The 13,628-nt window shown below is 40.1% G+C and overlaps 1 protein-coding gene across 4 annotated transcripts in view; it reads left to right on the top strand.

Moving 5' to 3' along the window:
* Window positions 1-881: 881 nt before the first annotated feature.
* SPOCK3 (SPARC (osteonectin), cwcv and kazal like domains proteoglycan 3) overlaps window positions 882-13,628 on the top strand; it is a 252,226-nt gene continuing 239,479 nt past the window's right edge. For 3 of the 4 annotated variants that reach the window (XM_069493231.1, XM_069493230.1, XM_069493229.1), the window contains exon 1: window positions 894-1,073. In XM_069493231.1, the coding sequence (XP_069349332.1) occupies window positions 894-1,073 (180 nt within the window). Of the gene's footprint in view, window positions 1,074-13,628 lie in introns of all 4 variants that reach the window. The other variant, XM_069493234.1, reaches the window with a different exon arrangement.

The following is a 13,628-nucleotide window of genomic DNA, read 5'->3' as shown; positions in this document are numbered from 1 at the left end:
GGACTTCAAAAGTCCCTTTATTGCAGGAGGGAGACAGTAGGTGTTAAAGTTTTTGATTCCGGTTCTAGGTTCTAAAATACAGTTGCCGGGGAGTTTGTTTCTTTCTTCTTTTTAAATAAAGGGAAAATGCATCCATAGTATGTGGGAAATATAGGTGTATTCAAACAGCCTACCTGGTAATGATTCTCTTTTCAAAAAAGGAAAAAAGAAACTTCAACCCTTTAACATCAAAGTTTGTGCTCGGTAAAAATCCACTTGTGCACAAGGAACTTTAAATTCCATGAAATTAAACCGCTCCCCCAGGACCTTAACAGGGCCCTGCTTTAGGGCGGAGCTCGGGTCCGGCTCCCGGGATGGAAGGTCCCAGGATTCCGACTTGGTGATGCGTGAAGTTTGTTCCGCTCGTTTCCCACGTCTGCCCGCCCCCAGCGCGGAGCGGAGGCGCGGGAGGCGGTCGGCTGGCGCTGGCCAGCTCGGGAGCGGGGACGAGCCGCTGTCGCGGGCGCACGGAGCCGCCTCCGGAGGGAGGTGGGGCGGATTCGGGTCGTCCGCGCTGCAGCCGCGTCGCGGGAGCGGAGCCGCCGCGGCCCGGCGCGGGGAAGGTGGGGGCGGGGGCCGCGCGGGGCGGGGGGGCTCGGGGCGCGGAGTGGACGGCGCGGGCGGCGGCGCGGGAGCCGGTGCAGAGCGCGGCTGCGTCTCCGGCGGGCGCTGCGGGCTCGGCCGCTCCCGGCAAGGTGATGCGCGGGGAAGCTCCGGCGCTGGGCCTCCCTCCCACCCTCCTCCCTCGCGGTTCTGCGCGCGCGGCGCCCTGCCCGGAGCCTGCGGGGGACGCCCTGGCCGCGGGGCTGCCCCTGCCCGCGTCTGACCGACCCTCCGTTTGTCTCCTGTCGCAGATGCTGCAGGTGCCGGCCGTGCTGTGCGTGTGCGCGGCCGCGTGGTGCGCTCAGGCTGCCGCCGCGCTGGCTGCGGCCGGGGGGCGGGCGGACGGCGCTAATTTTCTGGACGATCGGCAGTGGCTCACCACGGTCTCGCAGTACGACCGGGAAGTCGGGCAGTGGAACAAATTCCGAGACGTAAGTGCCGCGCCCTGCCGGGCACACGCGCCGGGGAGGCAGGGCTGGGGGCGCCGTTGGCCCGGGGAGGTCGGGGACGCGGCGGGGGGGTTCGCGGCCCTGGGGTCCCCGCCGGGCTGCTGGGCCGGCCGTGCTCCTGGCTGCACGGGGGTCGGGTCTCCCCGCGTTCCCACTCTTCCTCCCCGCCCACCCCCGGGTACCCCCCAAGGGTTGAGAAGTGCGGGCTCTACCCTTGCAACTTTTGAACGGCGTTTCTGGCACTGGTCAGCCGCAGATGCGCCTTCGCGATGAATGGCTGCTAGAGTGAATGGGATCGATCCGGTTCCTAATGGTCCATTAAGGAGTTGGGGCGGGGGGAGGAAGGCGTGAGATTTATAAACGCCCGCTCTCCGCTCATCACGTAAAATCCTCGAGCCCATCCGTGCTTCCACACTAACTTTCATCCGGAACGTGTTTGCGGTGCCCTCGATCACCTTTCATTCCAGCGTGAGCTGCCCTAAAATCTGCGGGATGGGGCGTGGAGTCCTGCAGGCGACAGCGACGCAAGAGTTAAAGTGCAGGCTCCGGGGGTTCCGGAAGGGTTATTGCGGGGGGCCGTGCCGGGCGCCGGTCATCCCACCTGGCCCGCACGAAGCCCAGTGGGCCGGTTCCTCTGAACCCGGACTGGGCTGTCCCGGAGGAGGCCGCCCTGGCGGGTGCCGCCCCCGCACACCATGTCGGCGGAGGCCAGGGAGGCGGGAGGGCGACCACAGACCCGCCGCCAGCCCTCTCAGTGACATCCGAGACGCTGTCCCGGGAGCCCCTCTGCAGTGCGCTGCGTGGGGTGAGCGCCCTGCTGCCATCAGCTCGTCCTCTGACCAGTGGGAGCTTCCTCTGCTTTCCATCCTGCCCCCTCCACCCTTCTCCCAACTCCCCCCCTCGAGGTAACTGGCAAGCCGAATCTGTCACAGCGATTCCTGCAGAAACACTCATTTTTACTTTAAAATTAGATTTAGCTAGTTGGTGCTCTGCATGGGTACATGGGGTGAAAAATGAAATGATAACACATAATGGTCCCATGCTTTATGAACGAAGCTTAAACATCACTTTATTGCCAAATGAACGCTCCTATGAAAACAAATTCCTTGTACGTTTAAGTTTAAACAAATATTGAATACAACCAAAAAGGCAAGCTAATGGATGAGGTATTTCTAAACCTGGAGAGAATTTGTTTATCATGCCCTGATTTGGAAAAAATATTGAACATTTTGTCAGCATGTGAACAATGCTTCACCTTATGATATTTCATTATGTAATGTCTACTTTAAAATATTTTTAAAATGAATTTTAGAAAACCCTCTTCACAACGGGATATGTTTAGTAGGTACACTGGTTGCACACTGTTTTCCATATTTTATAGCTGTGTTGGGCAGTGAAAACACCGAGTCCACAAGATTGTCAGTGGGAGAATTGTGAAAGTACTGTACCGTCCCTCAGAGCAGGGGTAAAAGCTTTCTTCTCTGAAATACATTTTGAATTTTGAGTATCTCGATACTCTCTGACTTTATTCAAATTACTTTATTGAATTGTTAAGAGTGACAGTCTACATACACTTGGCTAGTTTGTAAATGTTGAGACAGGCTGAGTTACCTAGCACGGAACTAAATATTTTAGAATGCATGTAGCCAGTTTCTATAGAGACACAGCATTTTATTGCTATATTATTTTCAAGTATTCTTATGTGATATCAAGGAAAAAGTCCATCAAAATTGTATGTAAATTTAAATAAAGGATTTACTGAGATATTTTAAGCAAATACCTGTTTTGAAGTATACGCAATCCAAAAATATAATGCCTTTTTTGAAAAACTTACATCAGATTTTAGCATTACCATATTAGTAAGACAATTACATTTTTGAAAAGATGACTTCTGGAGGGCATGGAGAAGATAACTGCTCTCATTTTTCTGCGTTCAACCACCTGTTGCTTATTATTAAAATGATAAAATGCATGCTGACAGCATGACTTCTCAAATAATAACTCAGAGTGCATGACACAGAATTTTTACTTAGATCATCCACCCCACTGCTATTTAAATATTTTCTTTCCCTTTTGGGAAATCATTAGCTTAATGTTTTTCTGCATCTTTCAGGATGTTGTTTATTTTTTAGTTCATTTTCAGCTGAATCACATGGTTATAAGGCATTGCTTGAGATAATGCTGTACTGCATCAATCTGCCTGTAAATGTCTACATGATCATGGAGATCTTAAATAATGATTTACACATTCAGTTTATATAAGGGAAAAGAGACAGAGAAATTTGAACTTATTCTTTAAGAAACAATTTAACTGACGTACTTTAGTGTTTTTCTTCCCTAAAAATGTAATTAATTTCATTTAGGAAAAAAGCTTTGGGAATCCACATCATAATTATTACTGAATGTAATCCTTGTCTTCCTTCTTAGAAGTGACTGTTTTACATAATTAACATTAATTTACAAGTAACTCCTCAATGAAAGTTTGAACTGTGCCTCCTTTTGAATAATATTTAACAATGCAATTCTGCATTATATTGTAATTGAATGATTTTTAAATGAATGTTATCATTTGTGTATTTTATGTATAATATAAATAGTAAACATGTTTTATTTATAATAAAGCTTTAGGAACAAGGAGCATGGATAGGAAGTGTTATGTGAGAGTGGATGAATATATCTACTGTACTTATTTTTAAATGTGTTGACTTACCTATATGGCTCATTTTCTCAGTTTTCTCAATATAAATCACAGAGAAAGAATAAAACCAAAGAAAAACTTACAATGATTCAGTGTTAACATAGAAGAAACTTCATATAATTTTGACTATCCATACTAGCAGTAAAGTTGAATAAAGTTCTATTACTTTTGTTGTCCTTCCAATTACACACAATGTAATTTTATAGACATAGAGAGCTTTCAACATTTTGAAAATTAGTAATATGTTTGGTTATTAGTATAAAAATTCTAGTAGAAATTTTAATCCATATGTTTTAGGAAACAAATAAAAGTTTAACTTAATCTAAAGATATAGGTAAGTCAACACATATAAAAATAACTACAGTAGATAGGACCAGCATGTTATATTCAGGTTATAATTACATGATTTTAACAATAAAACAAGCAAAAAACCTCTCTCAGCAATGGGATATATTTAGTGGATATACTGGTTGCGTGCTGTTTTCTATTTTTTTTAGCTCTGTTGGTTAGTGATAAAATCAAGTGCAAAAGGATTGTGGGAGTACCGCATCCTTCTCCTGGGGCAGGGGTGAAGGATTCCCTGATCTCACTTTTACTTATATATTAGGAGAATCGAAAAATCAGGAAGATTATGAGGAAACTGAATTATTAGATCAAATATCTCATATATTGCATATTTCAAACATTTATATTTTATAACTTTAAACCATACCCTCTATCATGCAATAAATAATTTTGGAATTTGGAAGCCAATAAATTAAGCAGTAATGCACTATATAATACCATTATCAACTTTATCTATTATTGATTTCACCGAAGTACATGTACTAATTAAAAATGAAATGACAGAAAGATAAAATATGAGAAACCTTCAAATATTGTATGTTGGAAGCAATATAATAAAAGTCTAGCAAAAGGAGTAATGATGGCCATGCTAATTGTCAGTAAATCATATAATAAAATCAGGATTATACCCTTAAATTGAAATTTAAATACTTGTAGAGTATCTTTCTTTTTCAGTAAAAGTACCTGGGGCTCGTTTTGCACGTAGATTTAATAATTAGTATTGCAAAAACCACAATCAACTTCAGTTTACATTTATTCCTTAAGTGATTGCTAATTCACTTTAGATATGTTGAAAGCGACAATGAAGACCCACAATTTAACTTTAAAATTCAACCCTAATATAAGATAAAGGACATGTAGAATATTGTCAAAATGTAATGCAGGTCGAAGTGTCTCAGAGGCACTCAAGTTATAAGGTGACTATTTAAAAAGGGCTGATTTGGGGATATTGAATAATAAATAAATCTTTCTTAATTTCTTTGTTCTTTGTATTTCCCTTTTTCATCTGAGCTGAGGCTCTTGAGTGTGCCGAGAGTCATTTCCTGGTACTTACTGGGCCACAGAGGGTGGAAGGTCCCTAGGAGTCTATCAACTTGCTATTGTTGGAAGGCAAATACAACAGTTGTTTTCTGTACCTACTCCAGATAAAAATGCTCTGTGGCTTTGTAAGGCATTACAATTCAAAGGATGAGACTCTTAAAAAATGTGCGCTCAGTATATTTTTAAGATTATGATGTACCCTGGTTGTATGTCTTGAGTAGGGAGCATGTCCTTGGCACCCAGGGTTCCTCCTTTGTGGTACCTTAATAGTGGGCAGCAGAGTTTTACCGTTTTACTTGTCAGCAATATGTAAAAAACAAAATTAAATTAAAGAATTATTAATAATTTGGATAAATTTAGCAAAGTAAACTACTGTTTTTTTCTGTTCAGGAATATTTTCTTAGTAATGGATATCCAATTCTTATGAAAACATCCATTTTCAGTGTTTCTCACTGTGAAACAGTATTTGTAACTGTGGTAATCATTATCTGCATTTTATCATAGTCAAGAAGATAGGCTTTTCTTGGGAATTCTTCACAGTTAATTCGGAGCATTATCATGAGTGTTTTTCTCTTTTGCTTTTTCCATGATTATGGGCACTATGTTTAGTTCTCACAAGCTTCTGAACGTAGTGTGCATATTTGCAGGTCAGAGCTGGTGAAGACTATAGCATGCAATAGCATTTAAATTGGACTATTATACATATTGTTTCAGTTATGAGGAGATTTAATCAAGAGAGAGGCGATTGACATCTTAAGAGGAGCAATAGGCCATCTTTGGCAATTCTGGGGCCAGTAAGTAACTTCAGCAGCCAGGGCTGGCCTCTTGGAGCATCCTGACTCCTGTCCTTGTCACCTGAGTCCTCGTTAAGCCACGATTGTGGTATAGACTCCACATCCCTATGTCTTAACCCTGCCATCACCACCACTGCCATGCCTACCAGTCAGGACTTAAGATTTTGGTTTTATCCAGTCAGGCATAGCATGGTGAAGGCGCAGATCAGAGAATGCCCACTGATCTTACAGTTCCTAGAGAGAGAATCTTACGTAGAGCTGGTAAAACATTATCAGACTCCAGCAGAAGGTCTGAAATGACTACAAAACGTGGTCACTTTTCCATGGGGTTCATCCTAACAGAAGTTATAGGGAAGCAAACGATACTTTTGACTCTCTCGCTCTCCTAACCTCTAGTAAATTATTAGGAAAGTGCAACTAAATGAACTGATAAATAAATTACTATCTCTGTGTATATATTAGATATGTTTATATGTATGTAGATCCATGCATAAATGTATATGTATTATATATTTACCTTATATGTGTGTTTATGTGTCTTAGATTAAAATATGAAAATCAAGGCAATTATGTATTGTACTATAGGTACATATATAATTTGTTATATATATAGTTATATACACATTATACATAACATGCTAATTAGAAAGCCAACATCCGTCCACCCCCAAAATGTTAAGACATGTTAGTTCCCCACCCCCAGGTTAGGTTTTATGCATCTTGTAACTTGACGAGATGATCTCATTTGCTGTTGCATATGTGGACACAGTGTCCTTTAATGCTTCTTATGGGAAGTCAGCCTGCTTGGGGTTATATATTTAAACTTTTTAGCTAGATATACAAAAGGAACATCGTGTACTGCTATAAAGCATTTCTTTTCCTGCACTTTCCTACTCTTATGAAAAGACTCCTGGGTTGGATGCTTTTAGATCTCATGATTCTGACTCAGAGTGGCAGTTTATGCTCTTACACAACTTCAGTTTTCATGATTTCGTGATCTGGGTCAGAATTTTATTTTATGTACTTATTTTTAAAGACTGATCTTTGACTTCTACACAAACTATCCAACTCCTGTAAGTTCTTGGAATATTTTTATGTCTTTTCTCACTTATGAAAATCTTTTATACTTTTTCTACTTTTCCTAGGTTCCAGATTTGGACACCCCACCAGACTCTGAACTCCCTTATGGCTGTAGGTTATAGTTCTCCTCCCCCCAAATCCTACAGTTCACCTAGCACTAGCACAATGACTGGCTCAGAGCTGGCATTGGCAAATATTTACCAAAAGAAGGAACATTAAACTCAAACTGCATTGCCAATGGGAAAGTTCTTATCTAAAGGCTTTTAGTACTGTGTTATCTTTCATTGACCAATTTCATTTCTGAACTAGCCACAGTTTTGTAATTTAAATAAAAATGCAATTTTTATAAAGTATAAGATTTCACGTACTAAACTGCTTTACCAAAATACACCAAAATGGAAACACTATGCCCAAACTGTTATGCTCGATTTTAGAATGGTCAGCAGTAGATGGTGACAATATATAACCTGGCGCTCCCTCTGCCGGTTCTTCCAGTGCTTTTCTTGGAGTTTCTCTCTTTTTCTCCCATGGAAGAAACCTCCATAAGTTTATTTTGACCAAATAGGTTTGTTGCTCTAAAGTCTTTATGTTTTGCTTCCTAGTAGGTACCGTCACACATGGGTATCTTCCCTCTCTGCTTCAGCTATGGCGCTGCAATGAACGGTTGCATAGCCAAGTCCAGAGATTTCACAGACAGTCCAGGTTTATTTCCGTCATTGCTGCCTCGCTTATAATTGCCAGTGTATCAGTTAGAGACAGGCCAAGTGCTTGCAAGAAGGAAACCGTGAATCAGAATACCTTAATTATCAATAATATGGAATTTTATCTCCTGACCATGTGCCTGTCAAGCAGCGGCCGTCCAGGCCTGGGCTTCCAGGCTTGCTGCCTCCAGCAGGGTTCTCCATACACGGCCATTCCTGTCTAACAGAAAAGGTTTAAGAGAAAGTCCAGGACAAGCAGCTTCTCCTAGAATTGACCCAAAAGTGATCAGTAATGACTTCCACAGGCCTGGACTTGGTTCTGTGGCCACCGCTAGCTACAAGGGAGACTGGGAGGTTTAATCTCTAAGGGAAGGATTGACATGAGAAGAACGAGAGCAGTAACTGGTCTGGGAGTGAACTGCTGGTAACCAGTGTATTCTAGCCGTGCTCTTCCCATCATGTAAATCTCTGGAGCATATGCTCGGTCCCCCCTCCAGGTCCTCTGCTAGGCGTTAGTGCCAGTGTGACTGGTGGGCTCTGCCTTCGATCTCCTCCACGATTCCATGTCATTCCTGTATCTTGGCCGTTAGGGACAGGCTGAGTCTGCTGGTCAGGGCAGAACTAGGGCACCGGGTGCCTGAGGTTCTGAGTGCAGGAGTTGGGCAGCAGGGAGCAGGGTTCTGATTTGTAGGAGGAAACGTTTAAAGTCAGAACCAAAGGAGAGCATCCGGCAAGTTACCCCATTAAGGAGAGCCTGCCTCCGACGGCCAGTCCTGTGCTCCTTTATGGAAATCCGTTAGGGCATGTCCTGTGAAACCTTTTTAGCTCTAGATCTGTGGTCACAGGTCAGAAACGTTCTTGTGAACTCAGTAGGAGGGAGTAGAATTTACTTCTCACGCCCTCAACTGAAGAACAGGATGCTGTCTCGCAGCCAGGACTGCATCTCCACGCACGCAGAGGAAGGAAGGTGCTTCGCGCTGGAATGACGCTGCGAACCTTGCCCCTGCTGGGGTCATGCCGCCCCCAGTCGTGGAGTCAAGGAAAACAACCTTTTTGGCCCTAGTATCCACGGGACAGTGAAGAAATAGAAAGTGCAGCAAGTCCGATTTGTCAGCCCTGCAGGCTGTACCCTCCCGGTTTGCTTCTTGACAGCAGAGGTTGCCGACAGCGGAATGCCGAGCTCTGGGCCTCAGGCCTCAGCGCAGCTGGCAGGTGGCACTGTTAGTCTGTCAGGTTTTGTGGGTGTTTTTGAGAGACCCTTGATTTTTTTCTTTCTTCATATTTGCCAAATGAAAACTTTAGTGTTTATTTATTTATTGTATATATTCATGGCGTGATTATTTTACAAGTAGTTATTTTATAATGCTTGCTTACTATTTTTACATTTCTAGTTAAATTAATAATAGTACAATTTACAGATATAGAAGGTAAAGAGGTAGGTAAAACGTCTTTACAAAATGATTTTGCTTTTACTGTCATGTAATCTCTCCCAAAGGGTTGATATTTTCCCCAATATCGTCCCACGGGAAGTCATCTGGCCTTCAGTTTCCTGCTCACAAACTGTTCACTTCATCAAGGAAATAACAGCCCTACCCAGAAACCTTGTCTCCCACTTTTGAACACATATAGTAGATTTGTCGATCTTTCTATTTAGAATTTAAGGATAATGACCTAATTTTTTTTTTCATTTCCTTCTTTAGAAATAGCACCATGATATTTCACTAGTTCATTTAGTGGTTTTAAAAGTATCATATTACTTCCCACAGAGCTTGCACTAGTGTGCAGTCCCACCAGCAGTGTATGAGGGTTCCCTTCTCTCCACATCACGCCAGCCTCTGTTGTTTGGGGACTTTTTGATAAAAGCCGTTTTCACTGGGGTAAGGTGATGTCTCATTGTGGTTTTGATTTGCATTTCCCTGATGATTAGAGATGTTGAGCATTTTTTCACATGTTTATTGGCCCTTAGTCTATCAAAGAACTAAAAGTAGACCTACCATTTGATCCAGCCAGCTCACTATTGAGTATTTTACCCAAAGGAAAAGAAGACATTTTATAAAACAGACATCTGCACTCAAATATTTATTGCAGCACAATTCACAGTTGCAAAGATGTGGAATCAACCCAAGTGCCCATCAATTCATGAGTGGATTAACAAAATGTAGTATATGTACACCATGGAGTTCTACTCAGCCATGAAAATAATGGTCAACTGGTTGATACCTTTTGTAACAACCTGGATGGAACTGGAGACCATCCTTCTAAGCAAAGTATTGCAAGAATGGAAAAACAAACACCACATGTGCTCACTATTAAATTGGAACTAATTGATCAACACTCATGTGCATATCTGGTAGTAAAACTCAACGGAAACCAAGTGGGGGGCAGGGAACGGGTCAGTAGGCACCTAGCGGGTACAACGCACGCTGTCTTGGTGAGGAGCACACATAACTTTGACTCAAACTGCACAAAAGCAAATCATGTAACCAAAACATTTGTACCTTCCTAATATTCTGAAATTTTAAAAAAAGTATCATATTAAAAAAATAAAAATAATTTCTAGAATTTGTGTGAGGTAGACTCCTTCCTTTTTGTACATAGCTTGTGTGCTTTGAATACTTTTAACTCATATTATCACTCATCATAAAATAGAGTAATTTCAGTATTTTGTTTGCATAACTGTTTTCATTAGGAAAAACATTTTTGATTAATTACATTATTTCAATATGAAAAAGAAAGTTTTAAGTACCTTACTATTGCAGCAATTTGTAGTTATACTATTTGGTTAGGTTTGAACATTTAGTAGTTTGGTTTACTATTAACATAATTTAGAAAAGGAACTTATATTTGGTATATATGGATATTTTTTACACACAATAAAATAGCAATATGTGAATTGCTTCTTTTTCCGTAGCATTCTTTTAAGATCTTTATATGAATTTAGGAATCAACTGTATGCTAATATTCTTATTTTCAGATAGTTGCTATAGCATTTCATCAATAAAATAATACCACATCTTTATCAATGTTTTCTGAATATGCTGGGTAAAATAAACTATATTATAACTTTTTCATACTATTTTTTATAATGGATATTCTCTATGAGTCTTATTCTCTGAAGACTCCAACCAACTGTGGTAATAAAATATGTTGAAATAAAATATCTTTAATTGTTCAATAAAAATATGTATAATAAGCAAGATGCCAAAAATAATACAAATGGAAAAGAGATTTAGGGATACTATGCACTCAGAGTTAAAAAGTAAATGCAATTTTATTAGGCACTTTAATTAGAAATAATTAGAAGATTTTAATTTAATATCTGTTACTCTAAGCAAATGTCTTTTAAAATAAGTTAAATGCATGAATTTTCTGTATTTTATATATGGATAGGGTACTTGTTTGACTCATGGCTAGAGAGGATGATGATGGTAAAAATGTACTCATTCAAAATGTCAAGTGAGGTTAAATACTAAAAAAATAGTAGTAAAATAGGAAGTAGTAACAGACTCTTGTCCAGAAATTGAAAATAACATAATAATAACAAACATTTTATAGAGCTTATTACATGCCATGAGTGTTATATGCAAATTAATTTTTGTGCATTATTTAGTGACATCCCTGCAGTGATGGACAGGTATGAACTCGTTGTGTAGATGAGGACCCTGCGGTCCAGGGCCACACAGCCAGTAAGTGCGGATCAGAGCTCTCCCCAACACCGGCATCCGTCTCCAGGGCCCTTGTCCTTGAACATGAGAAGGGTAATACTTATTGGTCTATAAGTACAATTTTGGGTATCTGTTATAGGCTAGGCACTTTAAGTATATCATCCTATTTATTGTAATATTTATATTAATATATATAATTTTAAATTGTGGTAAGAAACATATAACATAAAATTTACCATAGTAGCCATTTTGCAGTGTACAGTTCAGTAGTATGTTCGCATTGTTACACAACCAATCTCCAGAACTTCCCCATAGCAAAACTGAAACTTTAATCCCAATAAGCAACTCCCCGTTTCACCCTTCCCCCAGCCGCTGGCAACCGCCATTCTACCCTCTGTGTCTGTGAATCTGGCTACTGTAGACATCTAAGTGGAATGAGATTGTATTTGTCTTTCTGTGACTGGCTTAATTCAGTTAGCACAATGTTCTCAAGTTTCATCTGTGTTGTGGCATGTGACAGAATTTCCTTCCTTTTAGAGACTGAGTAATATTCCATGGCATGTATAGTCCGCGTTTTGTTTATCCACTCACCTGTGGTAGACACTGGGTTACTTCTGCCTCTCGGCTCCTGTGACCAGTGCTGCCGTGAACACGAGTGAGCAGACATCCCTGAGAGATCATGCCTTCAGCTCTTTCAGACGTGCACCCAGGAGGGAATCGCTGGATCGCGTGGTAGTTCTGTGTTCAGTGTTTTTAGGAACTGTCACAGTGTTTTCCCTGGTGGCTGCTCAGTTTCACACTCACACTGTCAGTGTACAAGGGTTCCAGTTTCTCCTCATCCTTGCCAACACTTATTATTTTCTCTTTTTTTTTGATAGTACGCAACCTAATGGGTGAGAGGTGATATCTCATTGTGGTTTTGATTTGCATTTTGCTAATAATTAGTTATGTTGAGCTTCTTTTCACGTGCCTGTTTTGGCCATTTGTGTATCTTCTCTGAGGAAATATCTACTCAAGTTCTTTGCTTATTTTTAAATTCCTTTTTTTTTTTTTTTTGTAAAATCTTTTTAACAACCTAAAAAGAAGAGGTCATTCATCCCCTTTCACAAAAGAAGAAACTGGCTTTTAACAAGCTTGGTCAGCTTGCTCATGATTAGTGAAGTTTGAACCTACTCTTTAACTCCAAAGATGATTTTTATTTATTTGTTTTTCTTATTTATTAACAGTTGACCACTTTGAAAGAGCCATTATAGATAGCTCAAATTGGTTCTTGATCTTCTGAAATGTTATATTTGGTCCTTTTCAATGGTCACATTGACTATCTTCATTTTCTTATCTACTGGACCAAGAAATTGATAAAGATTTTGAATTTTTGTTAGAATTTATTATCTTTTATACAGAGTCACAGTGATTCTTGCTATAATCAGTGTATCTCAAAGCTACAATAGAAAACTTCTAGTTCCTTGTCCTTCATTAGTCTTACAAATGCCAGTAGGTGCATATCACATATTGTTCAAAGAATGTCTATCCCTGTAGAGATACTACATTAGGCAGCAGCATATTGCTGACATTTTTATTAGTGAGTTTTATTTATATCACCGTGTAGTTCTGAATATGTTAGGTGGGAAAGAATGGCTGTTAAGAGAAATACTAATATATTCTTATAATAGCTGTTGTTGGCTTATAAGTATAACATCTTTGAAAACTGTTAGTCAGGTATCACTGTGCCTAACTTCCAAATACTGTAATTGTGGATTTTTTTTTTTGATGATGAGATTTTTATTTCTTCATCACATTTTTAAATTAGGTAAAGGTGGAAAAGGAAAGGGGATTATTTGCTTCAATTAAATACTGGGAATTCACAAATTATTATATTATCATTAACATATAATGTGTAATATAAGTGTAATCAGTGTTGAATGGGTTCTGAAAAACCCTACCAATCTGTTCGTAGTAGATCACTTAGTTTTCTATGTTTTCCATGTTGAATATCAAAGAGTGATGCAGTGCTATTGACTTTTTATAAAAAAAAGAAAAAGAATATATAAGATAGGTTGGAATATATCTAGTTTTTAAAATAATTTTGTTGTCTATATATATTTTGAAGACTTCTCCATCTAGACTTTGATTTATGATATTAAATATGAACTATATCATTGTACATGGATTCTCTGATTTGGTATTTTGTAGCAAAAGAGCAAAATTAACTATTA

This window comes from Eulemur rufifrons, chromosome 18 (assembly GCF_041146395.1).
Source record: "Eulemur rufifrons isolate Redbay chromosome 18, OSU_ERuf_1, whole genome shotgun sequence".
Classification (NCBI taxonomy): domain Eukaryota; kingdom Metazoa; phylum Chordata; class Mammalia; order Primates; family Lemuridae; genus Eulemur; species Eulemur rufifrons.
Note: the sequence above shows the minus strand (reverse complement) of the source record. Positions and strands in the feature narration are given on the sequence as shown.